Raw genomic sequence first — 15,105 nt, 5'->3', positions numbered from 1 at the left:
ACGTCACAGATCTGCACTGCCAGAAGCTGGGCGTTCTGAAGAGAAGTGGATGATACTTCTCTTCAGAGCGCCCAGCTAGTAAAAGTAGTAAAAACGCCCCGATGTACGCACATAATACACGCCCACTTGGACTTTTACTTTTAAACACACCCACTTGGACTTTTGCAAGCCTCATTTGCATAACTACAAAAATGGTCATAACTTGGCCAAAAATGCTTGTTTTTTAAAAATAAAAACGTTACTGTAATCTACATTGCAGCGCCTATCTGCTGCAATAGCAGATAGGGGTTGCAAAATCTGGTGACAGAGCCAATTTAAGCTTCCCATTGACCTCAATGGGAACGCATTGTAATGCATAGAACACTTTTTTTTTATTTTTTTTTTAAGAATTTTTTTTGCGCTGTGTGAACAAGGCCTTGGACCCTATTCACACTGCAGTGTCCACTCTGCAGTCTCGGGGCATATGCTAAACATATTGATAGTGCCTAATTCACCTGATGGATGCCAAGAGTGTCCTGGCATCAGTCAGGTCGGTATACGTCATTCTAATTTTTCAGCTGTATGAAATGGTGTAGTCGTCTGTGCTATTCCATACAGGTGCATCCAATAAAAAAAATAGCACGCCATAGTATTATGGGCGACGTATACCTATGAGTGTAAATAGACCTTAAAGGGGTTTTCCCATAATCTGGTATTTATCAGCTATCCTGTGGATAGGTGATAAATGACCTGTGGAGGTCTGACCGCTGGGACCCCCACCAATCACAAGAACATGCTTACATTGAAGTTCCTGGGAGCCCCATAGGAATGGAGCAGTAGTGGGCATGCTCTGCCACCGGGCTGTCGCTGAAAGTGCTCGGCAGCCCCATAGAAATGAATGGAGTGGTGGTTGAGCATAAGCACTACCACTCCATTCCCATGGGGCTCCCAGGAATGGCACGTTATTGCTGGAGGTCCCAGTTGTTGGACCACCGCTGATCAGATATTTATGACCTAGCCTGGGGATAAGTGATAGGCCACTACCCTTGCCATAATCACTGAGAGCACAGTCTTGTTGAGAAATTGTGACTTCTGTTGGTACTTTTGGTTGGGTCTACTAATGCCAGAATGTAAACCCCCATAGAGAGCGTTTCGTCTGCCACTGTTTGTTCTTTACAAACTTTATTCATCGGGAAGTAAGATAAGCATTACTTTGCATAAGATATGTACTCAGCTGGGACATGATAAATAAAGAAGCTCCTCTTTATAGCTACTGCACATTAAAGATGTGAAACGGCTAGCCTGCAGACAATTTAGATGGTAAGTTAGGTTTCCCACAGTGTTCCTATGACCATACTGAACTGCCAGAGCAGTGGGCGCTGGAAGGCCTGTAATTTAAAAAAAATGATGCTACCATACAGAAGTGTGTGTGTGTGTGTGTGTTGACTCTTAGGGTATGTTCACACGGCCTATTTACGGACGTAATTCGGGCGTTTTTGCCCCGAATTACGTCCGAAAATAGCGCCTCAATACCGCTGACAAACATCTGCCCATTGAAAGCAATGGGCAGACGTTTGTCTGTTCACACGAGGCGTAATTTACGCGCCTCTGTCAAAAGACGGCGCGTAAATAGACGCCCGCGTCAAAGAAGTGACCTGTCACTACTTTGGCCATAATTGGAGCCGTTATTCATTGACTCCAATGAATAGCAGCGCCCATTACGCCCGTAATGGACGCGGCGTTCAAGCGCCTGCACGTGCCGTTACGGCTGAAATTACGGGGATGTTTTCAGGCTGAAACATCCCCGTAATTTCAGCCGTAACGGACGCCCTCGTGTGAACATACCCTTACTAGATTGCTTAGAAAAATCTATGCAGAATGCAAAAAAACACTGTCATTTACAAATGGAAGATGGCCACTATATTCTACAGCCATATTTGGGCCACCACCAGTAACCTTAACATGGTTTGTAATAATTGTGAAACCAAACATCTATCAAGTATTTCTAATAAATGTGCTCCTAAAAATGTCTTCTACATTCCCTTAGTCTTTATCGAATGTTTCTTTAGCTTGACTTTTTCTTGCTTTGGTCATTCTGTACATCAGATAATTGTTTCGCCTATCTGAATAATCTACAGCAAGAAACAAAAAAAGTGAGTAGTGGTTCTGTGCAGGAATCAGATGTTACCTCTTTAGAAGGTTTCGTCAGATGTGGCTCATCCCAACTGTATATAACCCCCTTCCTTTTTTTTTATTTTTTTTAAATGGACATTTTTCAGATTCCGTTAACTTACAGTACATTGTTTTTTTATTTTTCTTGAACCCCACTTTACACTGATATTATGGATCCAAAATGATGGTCCTTTTGTACATTCCACAATTAGTGAATGATTTGCTTACTCATTAAATTTTTCTGCATATTAAATGGCTGATTCATTCAAAAAGCCATTTTTACTTCACTAATTCATTTCAGACCATTTTTTCTTTTGTTCACACACAGACCACAATCTAGAGATCCGTTAATACCTGGCTACACACCCTTCACTCTACCTTCTAAACTTTGTCCTTCGCTGCATTCAATAAACTTAATGATGAAATTCTACATCATAAATCTTCATTACATCAACTGGAACAACCCATTTAGCCACAGTTTACATTTATATCCAATTGCTGATTCAACGATCGCCACGCATGTTTTAAAAAACATATGGGAAAAAAAATATGGCAGATCTTACTTATTTTGTGTGAGTGATTCATTAAAGCCTTTTGTAGGATGAGTACATATACTTTGTACTTTCATGATCGTTTACACACGTCGTAGTTGCAATATGAACTGACTCGTTCGAGCCTGTTGATCTGTAATCATCTCACACTTTTGTCGGACAACAAAACTGATTTCTTTTATTGTGAACTATTTATTTCAATCCCTATTTTGCCAATTGTCCTGTTCACACGTGACTGGGCCTGCAAGCCTTAAAGGGGTATTCCGGTTACAAGAAGTTACCCCCTATCTGGAGGGTAAGGGGTAACTTGCTGATCGTTGGGTGTCTGACAGCTATGACACCCACAGTTTGAGAACGGGGAGCCAGAATTTGTCCGAACCCCCAAGTTTGAACAGAGCGGCAGGTCGTTCATGCGCACTGCCACTCCATTCTCTATGGGAACGCCGGAGATAGCCGAGTGCGGTTTTAGGCTTTTTGTGGCGCTGCCATAGAGCATGAATGGAGCGGCAGTGCGCATGAGCGGCCTGCCGCTCGGTTCAAACTTGGGGTTTGGACTCCGCGTTCTCATACTGTGGGGGTCTGCGCTGTCGGACACCCACTGATCTGCAAGTTACCCCTTACCCTACGGCTAGGGTTAACTTGTTTTAACCGGAATACCCCTATAAGGGGGTTTTACACTCGGCGATTATCAAGCAGCCGAGCATTCCTAGAAAGCTCGTTGCCGATAAATGCCCTCTGTAAACAGAACAGCGATCAGTAGATGAACGAGCAAATACTCAATCGTCTGCTGGTCGTATCATTTTAAAGAAGTAAAATATTATCGTTGTCTGCAGCACATCTCCCTGCTGACATAATGTATGGGGATGAGTGATCGGAATAATGACCGCTCGTCCCCATCCTTAGCTCCGTGTAACAGGAGCAAACGAGCGCGATCAACAATGTCTCGTTGATCGGCGCTCGCTTTATCGGCCGGTGTAAAAGGGCCTTTAATGACCAGCTAAATTTGTCCGTTTTTTGCCTCCCTGCCTATCAGCAGCCATAACTGGTTTTTGTTTTTTGTCTTATTTTTCCCATTGATGTGGCTGTATGAAGCCTTGTTTTATGCAAGAGAAATTTGTATTTATTTATTTTTTTGCTAATTTTTTGGGGGTAGAAAAATTCATTAAGATTTATATAATTTATTCTTACGCCGTGAATATAGGAAAGCGATTCTCGGCATAGTGGGTTGTTGTTGTTTTTTGTTTTTTTTAATCCCCTTCACACCTAACCTGTTCAATTAATTCTTCAGGTTATTACGGTCGTCAAAAAAACTACACATTAGGTATTTAATGTAATGTAGAGGCAATAAAATATTTTTTATACAAAATAATGTATTCGCATACTCTTGCATGCTAATACATTACACCGTGTCACTATGACACAGGCTTCTGTTAGGGCAGCGCATTAGTGTGCCCTAACATCAGGCATACTGAAGACAGCCCTTTCTAGGTCCCCAGGGCTGACTGTAGACTGATTCCCCGGTCTTTGATTGCAACACCGAGTTTCCAGTAACACGATCAAAGAGAGGCATTCCCTTTAGTCATTCTGCAGCCACGGACCGTGGCGATCAAAGCGTTAAACAGCTGGGTCGGAATGTTTTCCAATCCCAGCTGCATTCAGGAGGCTGCTCTAAGTTCAGGAGCTTTTTGTTACAGCTCCTGCTTAGAGGATGAGCGCTCATCAGCCTTTTCTACAGCAATGCCAAAGGACGTCGCTGTAGACTAAGCACTTGCAACGCCTGCCGTCAAAAGATGGTGGACGGTCGTTAAGGGGTTAAAGTGTTTTGTCTGAACAGGCCCTCATGCATTATGGGTGTATAGAGCAGTACATTTCAACAATTCCCTTCTGTCACTCTGCGTCCAATATGTCTAGATCGATACAAAAGGCTATTTTGTTTTATAACTTTTACATGGTTGCGGTTATGCTTGCCAGGGACATCAGAAAAAAACGCTATCCAACTATTCTTTGGGCCGGCTACTTTGTCACATCTTCAAACTTGACTGACGGAATGTTCAGATCATGCAGTTCATGTTAAAGGGAGTCTGTCACCAGAATGTCCATATTAAACTGGTAAAGAGCAGGGACACACGCACATGTTACAGATCGTACGGGGCCAGGCATGAATGCGCTGATTACGCTGCCTGGCCCCTGTCAATCAATGTAAGAAGAAAGGGGGGTTTAACTGGGGAGCGAAGTAAGAGCATTTAGGTGCAATGGTAACGCCCTTATTGCACCTAAATGCTCACTAGCATAAACTTAATAAAACTGATTTCTCTACAAAGGAAGCAGTAAGCAGAAATTGTAAATCAACGCCACAATACACTGTTACTAGTTTACTACGGACATTCTGGTGACCGTTTAATGTCAAAATGAACTTTAAAAGGAGTCTGAGTTGTAAGCAATAGAACTGCCTCCAAGACTGCCAGCTCCCCTTATAGAAGTGCACGTTCTTCAGAAACCACTTACTGGAGTTGCAGTAAAGCAATCTACTAGTAGGGCCAATTGAGCTGCCACGTTTAGGGTATGCCCATACTCATTTATTTTATTTTATTTTCCTCGGGTACATGCTGAAAAATGCCTTGAAACCATCTGCAAAGAGCTAACCCTTGTTTTCAATGATTAAAAGCTATGTAGTATATACAAGGCGTAAATTTAAGCTGCTGTTTAAAAAAAAAAAAAAAAAAAAAAAGAAGCCTAAAATTACAGCTAGTCTGCCCAAAAAAAAGCCTCAAGTGGTGGGTTTTTTTTTTTGTTTTTTTTTTTTAGATTGACAATTTTCTATGAGCATAATCAAAACGCTTTGAAGAAACACTTCAAAACCGTTTGGCAAATCTGCTTGAGAGCCTGGTTTTGACACTGTTCACATGGAGTATTTTATGCCTCAAAATTCCTACAGGAATCTGAGGCAGATTTTTTTTCTGCCTGCATTTTCTTGCTGCTATCTTTTGCTGCATTTTTTTGGCGGCGGCCATTGAGTGCTGCGGGCGATAAAATGCAGCAAAAAGTGCTTTCTCTGCCTCCCATTGATTTTGTTGGGAGGTCCAAGACAAACCGCGAGACCTCCGTGAGTGGCTAAAAGCACGAGCGGGGAAAAACTCCTCTGCCTCCCATTGGAATTATTCTGACACTGCTTCCGCATCAAAATCGGTGCCAAAAAACTGAACAGGATTTTTCTCTTTTTAAAAACAGCCTCGTATTTTTCAGCTTCGTACAGAAGCTGTGTAAACATTCCCTGGTGTAAACAACTGTTATGACGTGGCGCCATCTAGGGATGTCACGATACCAGAATTTGGACTTCGATACCGATACTTAGTTTAGTATTGCGACTTCGATACTTTGCCAACAGTAAAAAAAAAAATTTTAAAAAAAAGCTCTTCCATTTTCTGATGTGAGGCGCGTGGTGTGATGAATTTAACCTCCACGTGCCTCACATTAATAGTAATTAACCATCATGTTTCTTAGTCCTAATGGGTTAATATGTAAGGTACATGATGGGGTTAATTACTATTAATGTGAGGCACATGGAGGTTAAATTCATCACACCTCATGCCCCACAATAAGTGATAGAAAGCAGTTTTTATTTTCTTTTTTTACAGCGTACACATCATAAATGATGATCAGGTTATTACGGCCGCGCCAATACTGAATGTGTGTGTATTTTATGTATTGAGACTTATTTTAATGTTTATTGTAAGAAAAGGTGTGTGGTTTTTTTTATTTAACATTACTTTAAAGTTTTTAAAAAATAAAATAAAAACCATGTACTGGCATATATCTATATTTCAGTACATTAGCCTGTGTATGGATAGTAAATAGGCAGTTGTTAGGACATACCTAAGTATGCCCTAACAGGAAATATGGTAGGACAGCCCTGGAGTCCTTCAATGGACCCTGGGCTATCTGCCCATATATGGTATGTCCCCCAATCACATCACAGGGATTCCCTGTGACACGATCCAAGGGGCATCCCCCTTCTCATTTTCTCCTGAATGCTGCAGTCTGCTGTGATCGCAGCATTCAGGGGAATAACGGCGGAGATGAGAGGTTTTTCTGATCTCCGCCAGCGGGGCTGCGGCTGTGTAATAGTCATTGCCCCACTCCTGACAGGAAGTGCGTGCGCAGTCAGCATGAGGTGATGCGGCCAGCGCTGCAATAATGAGCGGCGGTTCAGGCACTGAAGACAGAACATAGGGGTGTTTTGTAGTGCGCCAGCCATGTTCTGTTTTCAGTGCCGCCACTCATTAGTGCAGCGCCGGCCGCATCACATCATCCTGACCGCGTGCACTTGTTATCAGGACTCAGGAGAGCGGCAATGACTGTATTACACAGCCGCAGCCCCGCTCGCATACATTCACGTGTTACATTACTGAGCTGTGCGGCCGCACAGCTAAATATTGAAATACATGAAATAACGGTATCGAACCGTTTGGGAATGCAGAGTATCAAAACAGTATCGAAGTTTTGATGCATCGTGCATCCCTAGCGCCATCTACACCAATTTTTGATGCAGATCATGCAGTGCTACAGTGCGTTTCTGGGTGAAAATGCTCTACATAGCTTAGACTTCACACAATACAAAGAACCGTTTCACCCACTTTGAAGCTAACTGCATACATGTCAACATAGTGTATGTGATGTTTAAATGAAAAAGGAAATTTATTATGAATTCTAGCGGAAATCTACCCCAGCTCCTGGTTGGTGTGTATTTATTTCAGCGTCACACAAACTGCCTAATATGTGACCACTTAAGGTGTGTGTCAAAAAAAAATCAAATCTGACTTTAAGACTGGCACAGTCTTATTACATCTCTTGAGTTAAACTAAATAGAAATGAACCCACTGACTTTTGAAGCCATGTCACGTGTTTTACTGTGTGGTAAGTTTGACTTGTACAGTTTCCAACAAGACAAGGTATTGTATCAACTCCTGCCATGGTTTTCTTGTGATTTAACCACGTGTAACCTTTTCTCGTGTATATTGGCTTTAACATTATTGGTAAAGTGTGACTATAACCTGTACATCGTGTGTGTTTTGTTTTTGGGGTGTTTTTCCCCGATATTTGGGTGAAATTCATAAAAGGATATTGGGGCAGATTTACTAATGCAGTCTAACTTTTGGACCGCTCAAACTTAGACCAGGCATTCAGAAGATGCATCAAACTTATCACAGTAGTGTACCCTGTATTCTAAATTTGGCACATCTTGCTTGACCTGTTTGGCTTCTTTCTTTACAGCATTTTGTGCCAGATGTTTGCAACTTAAGCCACCTCCATTTTGAGACACTTTAAAAGTGTCTAGTGAGGCACAACGTGCTGTTCTCTTTGGCACATTTGCTTAATACATAGGTCTAAAATTTTACGTGCCAGAAATACGCCACATTTTGGTGCATTTTACAAATTTTTCTAGGTGCAAACACACATGTAAATCTGCCCCATTGAGTTGATATGGAAGTTTTTATACTAAAGGGGCTTTCTGGGAAGAAAACATTATTGGCCTATCCTTCGTGTAGGCAGTCAATGTTTTAGTCCTTTGAAACCCACTTTTCTTTCTAAAATATTTTTGTTAAGACTTTTAGTCCGTTATTTCAATGGTTTCATGAATTTCACCTTTACCATTTAAAGCATAGGTTTACCTTTTTGTATTTAAAGGGGTTGTCCAGTCCTAAAAACAAACAAACTGATGGCCTATCCTTAGGATAGGCCATCAATATCTGATCAGTCGGGGTCCGACTCCCGGCACCCCTGCAGATCAGCTGTTTTGGAGGGGCCACAGCACTCAAGAGGTTAAGGGGGAAGCAGCACTGTTTAACGCCGAAGGACGGATATATCCGTCCTCAGAAGCTGCTAGTTCGCGCAGGAGGACGGATATATCCGTCCTGTGATGGCGCGGGTACTGAGACTGTACCCACGTGATCAGCGGCAGGAGCACGGTTGTTATACTCGGCCTGGCTCCTGCTGCAACTGCTGGAATCGAAGCGCGCTCCGATTCCGGCAGTTTAACCCATTAAATGCCGCTGTCAATAGTGACAGCGGCATCTAATGTGTTTGACAGAGGGAGGGAGCTCCCTCTGTCACCCCATCGGCGCCCCCGCAAAAATCGCGGGTCGCCGTCGGGTTTCCATGGCAGCGGGGGTCTAACAAAGACCCCCAGGTCTGTCTTCAGCATCTGCCTGTTAGGCGATGTCGGAGGCATGACCTAACAGGTTGCCTGTCAGTTTTACACTGACAGGCAATAATGCTTCGGTATACGAAGTATACCAAAGCATTATATATGCGATCAGCAGATCGCATAGTGAAGTCCCCTGGTGGGAGAAAAAAAAAAATGTCAATCAGTTAAATAAAGTTGGTGGAAAAAAAAAAATTACAGTGAAAATCAAATAAAACGATTTTTGCCCAAAAAGTGGTTTTATTTAGTAAGTGTCGAAACAAATCACACATACACATATATGGTATCCCCGCGATCGTAACGACTTGAACAATAAAATGAACACATTAATTAAACCGCCGGATGAACGGCGTCCAAAAAACCGCAAAAGACAACGGCAAAATTCTCTCTTTTCTCCCATTCCCCCCATAAAAAAATTTATAAAAATTTATCTATAAGTCCTATGTACCCCAAAATAGTACTAATAAAAACTACACATTGGCCCGCAAAAATCAAGCCCGGATACGGCCACATCGATGGAGAAAAATAAAAACGTTACGGCTCTTGGAATGCGGCGATGCAAAAACAAGTAATTTTTTTCTAAAAGGCTTTTTATTGTGCAAACGTAGGAAAACATATAAAACCTTTACATATTTGGTATCCCCGTAATCATGCCGACCCATAGAATAAAGTGAACATGTTGTTTACGCTGCATAGTAAACGGCGTAAATTTATAACGTGAAAATCAATGCTGCTTACTTTAAATTCCCTCCTAAAATAAAGTTAATAAAAGTTAATCAATATATTTGAACCAAACGTGTAAAACCTTGTAATATATCTAAAAATGGTACAATTACAAAATACAACTCGTCCCGCAAAAAACAAACCCTTATACGGCGATGTCGACGGAATAAAAAAAAAGTTACGACTCTTGGAATGTGACCGTGAAAAAACAAAAAATAATCCTTGGTCATTAACGTGCAAAATGGCCCGGTCATTAAGGGGTTAATTTCCTTTTAGTTTTCCCACTCTGAATTGTTGACACTCTTGTAGTGGTGGTTCACAGTATTCAGCCAAATTCGGACAAACGTGGTATACATCCGTGTGACTGCCATTTAAAACAGCCGTCACACGAATGCATGTATTTCAATGGGGCCGTCTACACTGCCGTTTCAACGGACCATGTGAAGAGTCTGTTGAAAAATAGAACTTGTTCTATTTTGTTTTGTTTTCACGAATCACTTGTAAAACTGAAGTCTATGGAGATCCTTGAAAGCGGGACCCGCACGTGAAAAACTGATGTTTTTCACGTCCGTTTCCCCACGTTCTTCTGAATTCTGCCTTAGCCTTCTCCCATTGAAGTGAATAGCCGAAGGCTGTGGCCCCTTCAAAGCAGCTCAATGGAGGTGGTGCCGGGAGTTGGCCCCCGACCAATCGGGTATTGATTGCTAAGGGCAGGCCATGCATATTTTATTTCTTTTAGGACTGGAAAATCCCTTTCTAAATACATTATATTTTACAGTTTACACACACGAATAACCACTGCATAAAGAATTTTTAGTTCTTTAAATCGATCAAATTTACTTAGACTAATTCAGAGTTACAACCTGTATTGTATTCTAGAACTGTAGTCCCATTGGAACCTGCTAGGAATGTAGGGAGAGACCATTGCAGAATGCAGTGCAGAAGAGTGCAATGGATTATAGTAGCTAAAGTGCAGAAGTGTGTGTGTCTATAGTTCCAGTAGCCGCTCACAAAATTGTGGATGCAGCTCTGGAGTTAGAAGACGTGGTGTTGCGTAGATAATGTATATAAACTGTAAAAATGCAAAGGTGAACATATGCTAATCCTGTATTTACTAATATAGAACCCAAATAACATGACTTATCTTTTCAGATTGTACCGTTATTTCCATTTAAATGTTTTCCTTGTGTAACTTCGTGTTTTACCTGTATCCCATTTTGTTGCATGGAAATGTAATTGACAATATGACTTGGTGTAACTGGTATGTGCAGTTTTTACCTAGTGGTAAAAAGAGAACCTGTGGGTTGTGCACTGGTTTCACTATTTGGTGACCAGCTTAACCCCTTCCCACCATTTGATGTAACGAACTCCATACCCAGCAGGCGTCTGCTGTAAATTACAGCCGACACTTCACTCTCGTATAACTCTCTGATCCAAGTGATCTAACCTTGTGGACACCACAGTTAATAGCGACGGTGGCATCCAAGGCGCTATAGGAGGCCCCCCCCCTCTCTCTATCATTCCTTTACACGTTGCCTTAGCAGTTTGCTGGTTTTCATGGCTGCCTGGGGAGCAAATGAAGGCCCCCGGATCTGCCAGAGGCAGTGTTTAACAGGAGCCGGTAAAAATGACTACACTGCAATACATGAACAAGCGATTGTTTTATCCCTGGCACAATAAGTCTCAAAAAGGTAGTTTTTTTTACCAGAATACTTTGGAGAAGACCACCTCTTTATCCAGACTACATTTCCCATGACCTTTCCCTGTCTATCTTAGAAGATAATTTTTCAATGCAATTTTTGTGTGGTCATCTCAAAGGTTTCACTGTATAATGTTATTTAACCCACATGGTTGAACGCCATTTTAAAAAAAAAACAGATTTGCCTTTTTTTACCTTGGCTCACAACTTTTTGATCACTTTATAAAAAAAATTTGGACCAGCAACCCTCTTTACTGCTACATCGACAGAAAAACAAAAGTTAACTGGTTTTTGTGTCTCTATATTCTATTTTTTTTAACAAATATTTTCTTTGCAAAAGTAGTACTTCATGAAAAACAGCCTATAAGAATTTTTGTTATTGTGTATTCCTATTGACACAGAACAAAGTTAGCATGTTTTTACTGCACAGTGGACACCATAAAAACAAAACAATGGGGGAATCGCTGCTCCCCCCCCCCTCCCCCCATTTCACCCCACAAAGCTGTTGGTTTTTTGTCTTTTTTTTTTTACATTTTTTTTTTCCCCCCACAGTTTTGTAGTACATTAAATGGTGCTACTAAAAACTGAGAGGCCAGATTGTAAGTGTAGTTGTCTCCCTGCCAAATAACTGTTAGAACGTGGCCAACTAGAAGTTAATTGACAGTAAACAGAGTCACCTACTTATCAGCAATATAGTATACCATTTAAAAAAAAAAAAATCCATATTACTAAATGCTGTATCCATGCAAATGAATTGGGATCTTCGCTAATAACGCATGTAGGTTGAGTGTATATTGCATTTGTATACAAAAATTGTTTTGTATTCTAACATGCTTTTTAGGACTATCTAATACTTTTTTCACTTAATTTTTTACCACAGAAAAAGTGGCACATGCAAAAGAAGAGAACTTAAATATGCATCAGATGTTGGACCAAACACTTCAGGAGTTGAACAACATGTAAAACGGTCTGCTGGCGTTTACCGGAGACATCTTGTTTTCTGAAGACACTGCTTGTCAAGAAGTCCCTTTAATTGCAGTTTTTGAAAGAAAAACGTCAGGGATGGGATTGGAATGAATTTTTTTTTTTTTTTTTTTTTCCTCCCTCCCTTTTACAAATGGCTAAAGACTAAACGGGGGGTGTCTTTATGTCAACAGATTAAACTGGGAAGGGATGGATTAGAATGCAGTTAGCCATTGTGCCAAGTATGGGTGGCCTGTTAATGGCCAACATTTTTCCAAACGTGTCTGTTATTTTTAACGGTTTGTTTTGGTATCTGCCTGCTAATTTTTATGAAAATTCTGTAAGTCAAACTATTTTTGTACTTACAAAATCCTCACCTATCCCAAAATCTGGTCCAAATTCATGTACCACGATATAATGTATAGTCATGCCAGTAGACTGTGGAGCATAAAGAAATCCAACACTGGGCATAGGCTAGTCTTTACACTAAAGAATGAGCGAGTAAGAATACATGGTAAATCTAAAACTTTGGGCCAGTTCATAAACATCAGTTTCTCTAATGGTTATTTTATGTGAACATGTAAGGTACATTTTTTTTAAGGCGATCAAGACAAAGCCAAAGCGATAACATCTTGGTCATATGTGGATATATATACCCAAAAGACAGTATAGATCATACCCAATGTTTTCTATAGAAAGGGCTATTTCAATTTACATACTGTCTCATATAATGTACAATGTTTATAGACTTTAGATTATTTAAGTTGTATCTAATTTAAAATCTGAACTTTCAGAAGCTGGAGAGTGTAGACTTATTGTCTTCCATTTAATAACGACTAAAGAATAATCTTACGTCAGTTCTGCAAAAAAATATTTTTTTTATTTTTTTTCATGGTCTAACTGCATTCCTCCTCCCCTGTGGTTCTGGGTTTTTGTTTTTTTTAACTGAATGCAGATGTTTGAACTATTCCACAATAATAAAAATTTTGGGGAGAGAAACTATCAATGCGGACATAATCTTTGCAATGCCTCACTTCTATTTTTGTTTTATTTTTACACAAGTTTTAGATTTGAACCAAATGTGTAAAACCTTGTAATATGAAATAAAAAGCACACCTGAAATTTTCTATATTTTAGTGTCTTCATAAGCTTGGTTGTGTGGATTCCGTATATTCAGATTTGGTCTGATGTTAATAGGGGCACATTGGCCTAAAATAGAATTGCAAGAGTCCTACTTTGGTTCCTTTCATGTGAGCGAACAAAAACGCTCAAGGCTATAAAACTAGCAATCAGAGGCGTAGCCTAAATAGGTTGCTTATGAGTGATATACTTAGTATTCCAAAGCATTACTTTGTGTCAATGTATCAAAGCAACAAACTAAGAATCAATGCTTCAAGTCCCCTAGTGTGACACAGAAAAATGTAAGATTTGTTGTGTTTAATGAAAATGAACTCCTTAACTGCCCACCGTCTTTTGACAGCATGAGGTTCATCTACAGCGACTTCTTTTGGCGTCGCTGTAGAAGAGGCTGATGAGCGCTCCTGTGAGCCTCTAAGCAGCTGTTTAACCCTTTGATCGCCGTGGTCCATGACTAGGGGACTTGAAGCATTGATACTTAGTTTGTTGCTTAAAATTCACCTTTGAGTCCAGTCTAGATGTGCTGCACTTTCTTGATATTCTTATATAGAAAAATGGGATCCGGGGGGCCTGAAAACCAGTGTCTACAGAAAATCCACTTCCACAAACAGCCTGCTGAGGTGGGAGAGTTACCACCTGGGTCCTCTTAAACTGGGTATACCAAGAGGGAACTGCTTGTCTCAGAAGAACTGCTCTAGTGATGAGGAATTTAGAGCACGGTCAGTGGAGATAGAGATTTTTTGGAAAGCGGTTACCCCCTAGGCACATTAAAGGACGAATACAAAAAAAGAGAAATTGCTTAATCCTCGTAGGTGAGAACCAACAGAACAATAAATTACTCATTGGGACTTCTGACAGTGCAAACCAGTAAATCAGACATCCTGGTTAAACATTGGGGCATCTTACGGATGGACCCAGACCCCAAAGAAATATTACCATCAAGGGCACAGGAGTAAAGGTTGCTGGCTAGACAGAAAAATTAATGGCTGCTTTAGCTGTGGGCATTGTAAAGCCTGCATGGCTGTCCAGGTTGAAAAACATTTCCCAGGGGCCTGCATGGGGGTGAGCTATAAAATAAGAGTTCATGAATTGTAGTTCAATTAATCTGGTTTACAAAATCACATGCCCATGGATTATATAGGCAAAGCCACTAGGGAATGGAGATGCAGGATTCAAGAGCACATAATAGGTACACACCTGTAGACCGCCATGTACATCAGTTTCACAATGGAGACCCAAAATGTCTGAAATTTACGGCCGTATAACTTATACAGCCGACATCGAGATGTGGGGACATAGATAGCGTGGTCTTACAGAGAGAATCACGCTGGATCTTCAAATTAAATTCCATGATCCCTAATTTCTAAATGAACCATTAAAATTTAGATTGCCTCTAATTTTCACCCAGCCTTTTAAAACTTTAAAATATGCAAACTGTAAGATGTTCCGTCCCCCAATTGATATATATATATATAAGGGATTTTTTTTTTCTACACAATGGCCAGTGCGTATTCTAGAAGATATAAACCTCTTTAGAATAGCCACAATACATCTGTCTTTCTAGAAGTGTATATATACTTTTAATGTACTCTTATATATAATAGCAGAGCCGTGTATGCCAAAAGATGTCCTGACTCTCAAATATACATTTAATATATTGATTTACATGGAAGTACACT

At 40.6% G+C, this 15,105-nt stretch overlaps 1 protein-coding gene across 7 annotated transcripts in view; it reads left to right on the top strand.

Annotated features, from left to right (window-relative positions):
- TPM1 (tropomyosin 1) overlaps positions 1-13,420 on the top strand; it is a 44,425-nt gene extending 31,005 nt beyond the window's left edge. For all 7 annotated transcript variants that reach the window (XM_075857686.1, XM_075857695.1, XM_075857681.1 and 4 more), the window contains one exon: positions 12,207-13,420. In XM_075857686.1, coding sequence (XP_075713801.1) covers positions 12,207-12,289 — 83 coding nt within the window. In that variant the 3' untranslated portion in view covers positions 12,290-13,420. The remainder of the gene's footprint in view (positions 1-12,206) is intronic.
- The last annotated feature ends 1,685 nt before the right edge of the window (positions 13,421-15,105 follow it).

Source organism: Rhinoderma darwinii, chromosome 3 (genome assembly GCF_050947455.1).
Source record: "Rhinoderma darwinii isolate aRhiDar2 chromosome 3, aRhiDar2.hap1, whole genome shotgun sequence".
In the NCBI taxonomy this organism is placed as follows: Eukaryota; Metazoa; Chordata; class Amphibia; order Anura; family Rhinodermatidae; genus Rhinoderma; species Rhinoderma darwinii.
Note: the sequence above shows the minus strand (reverse complement) of the source record. Positions and strands in the feature narration are given on the sequence as shown.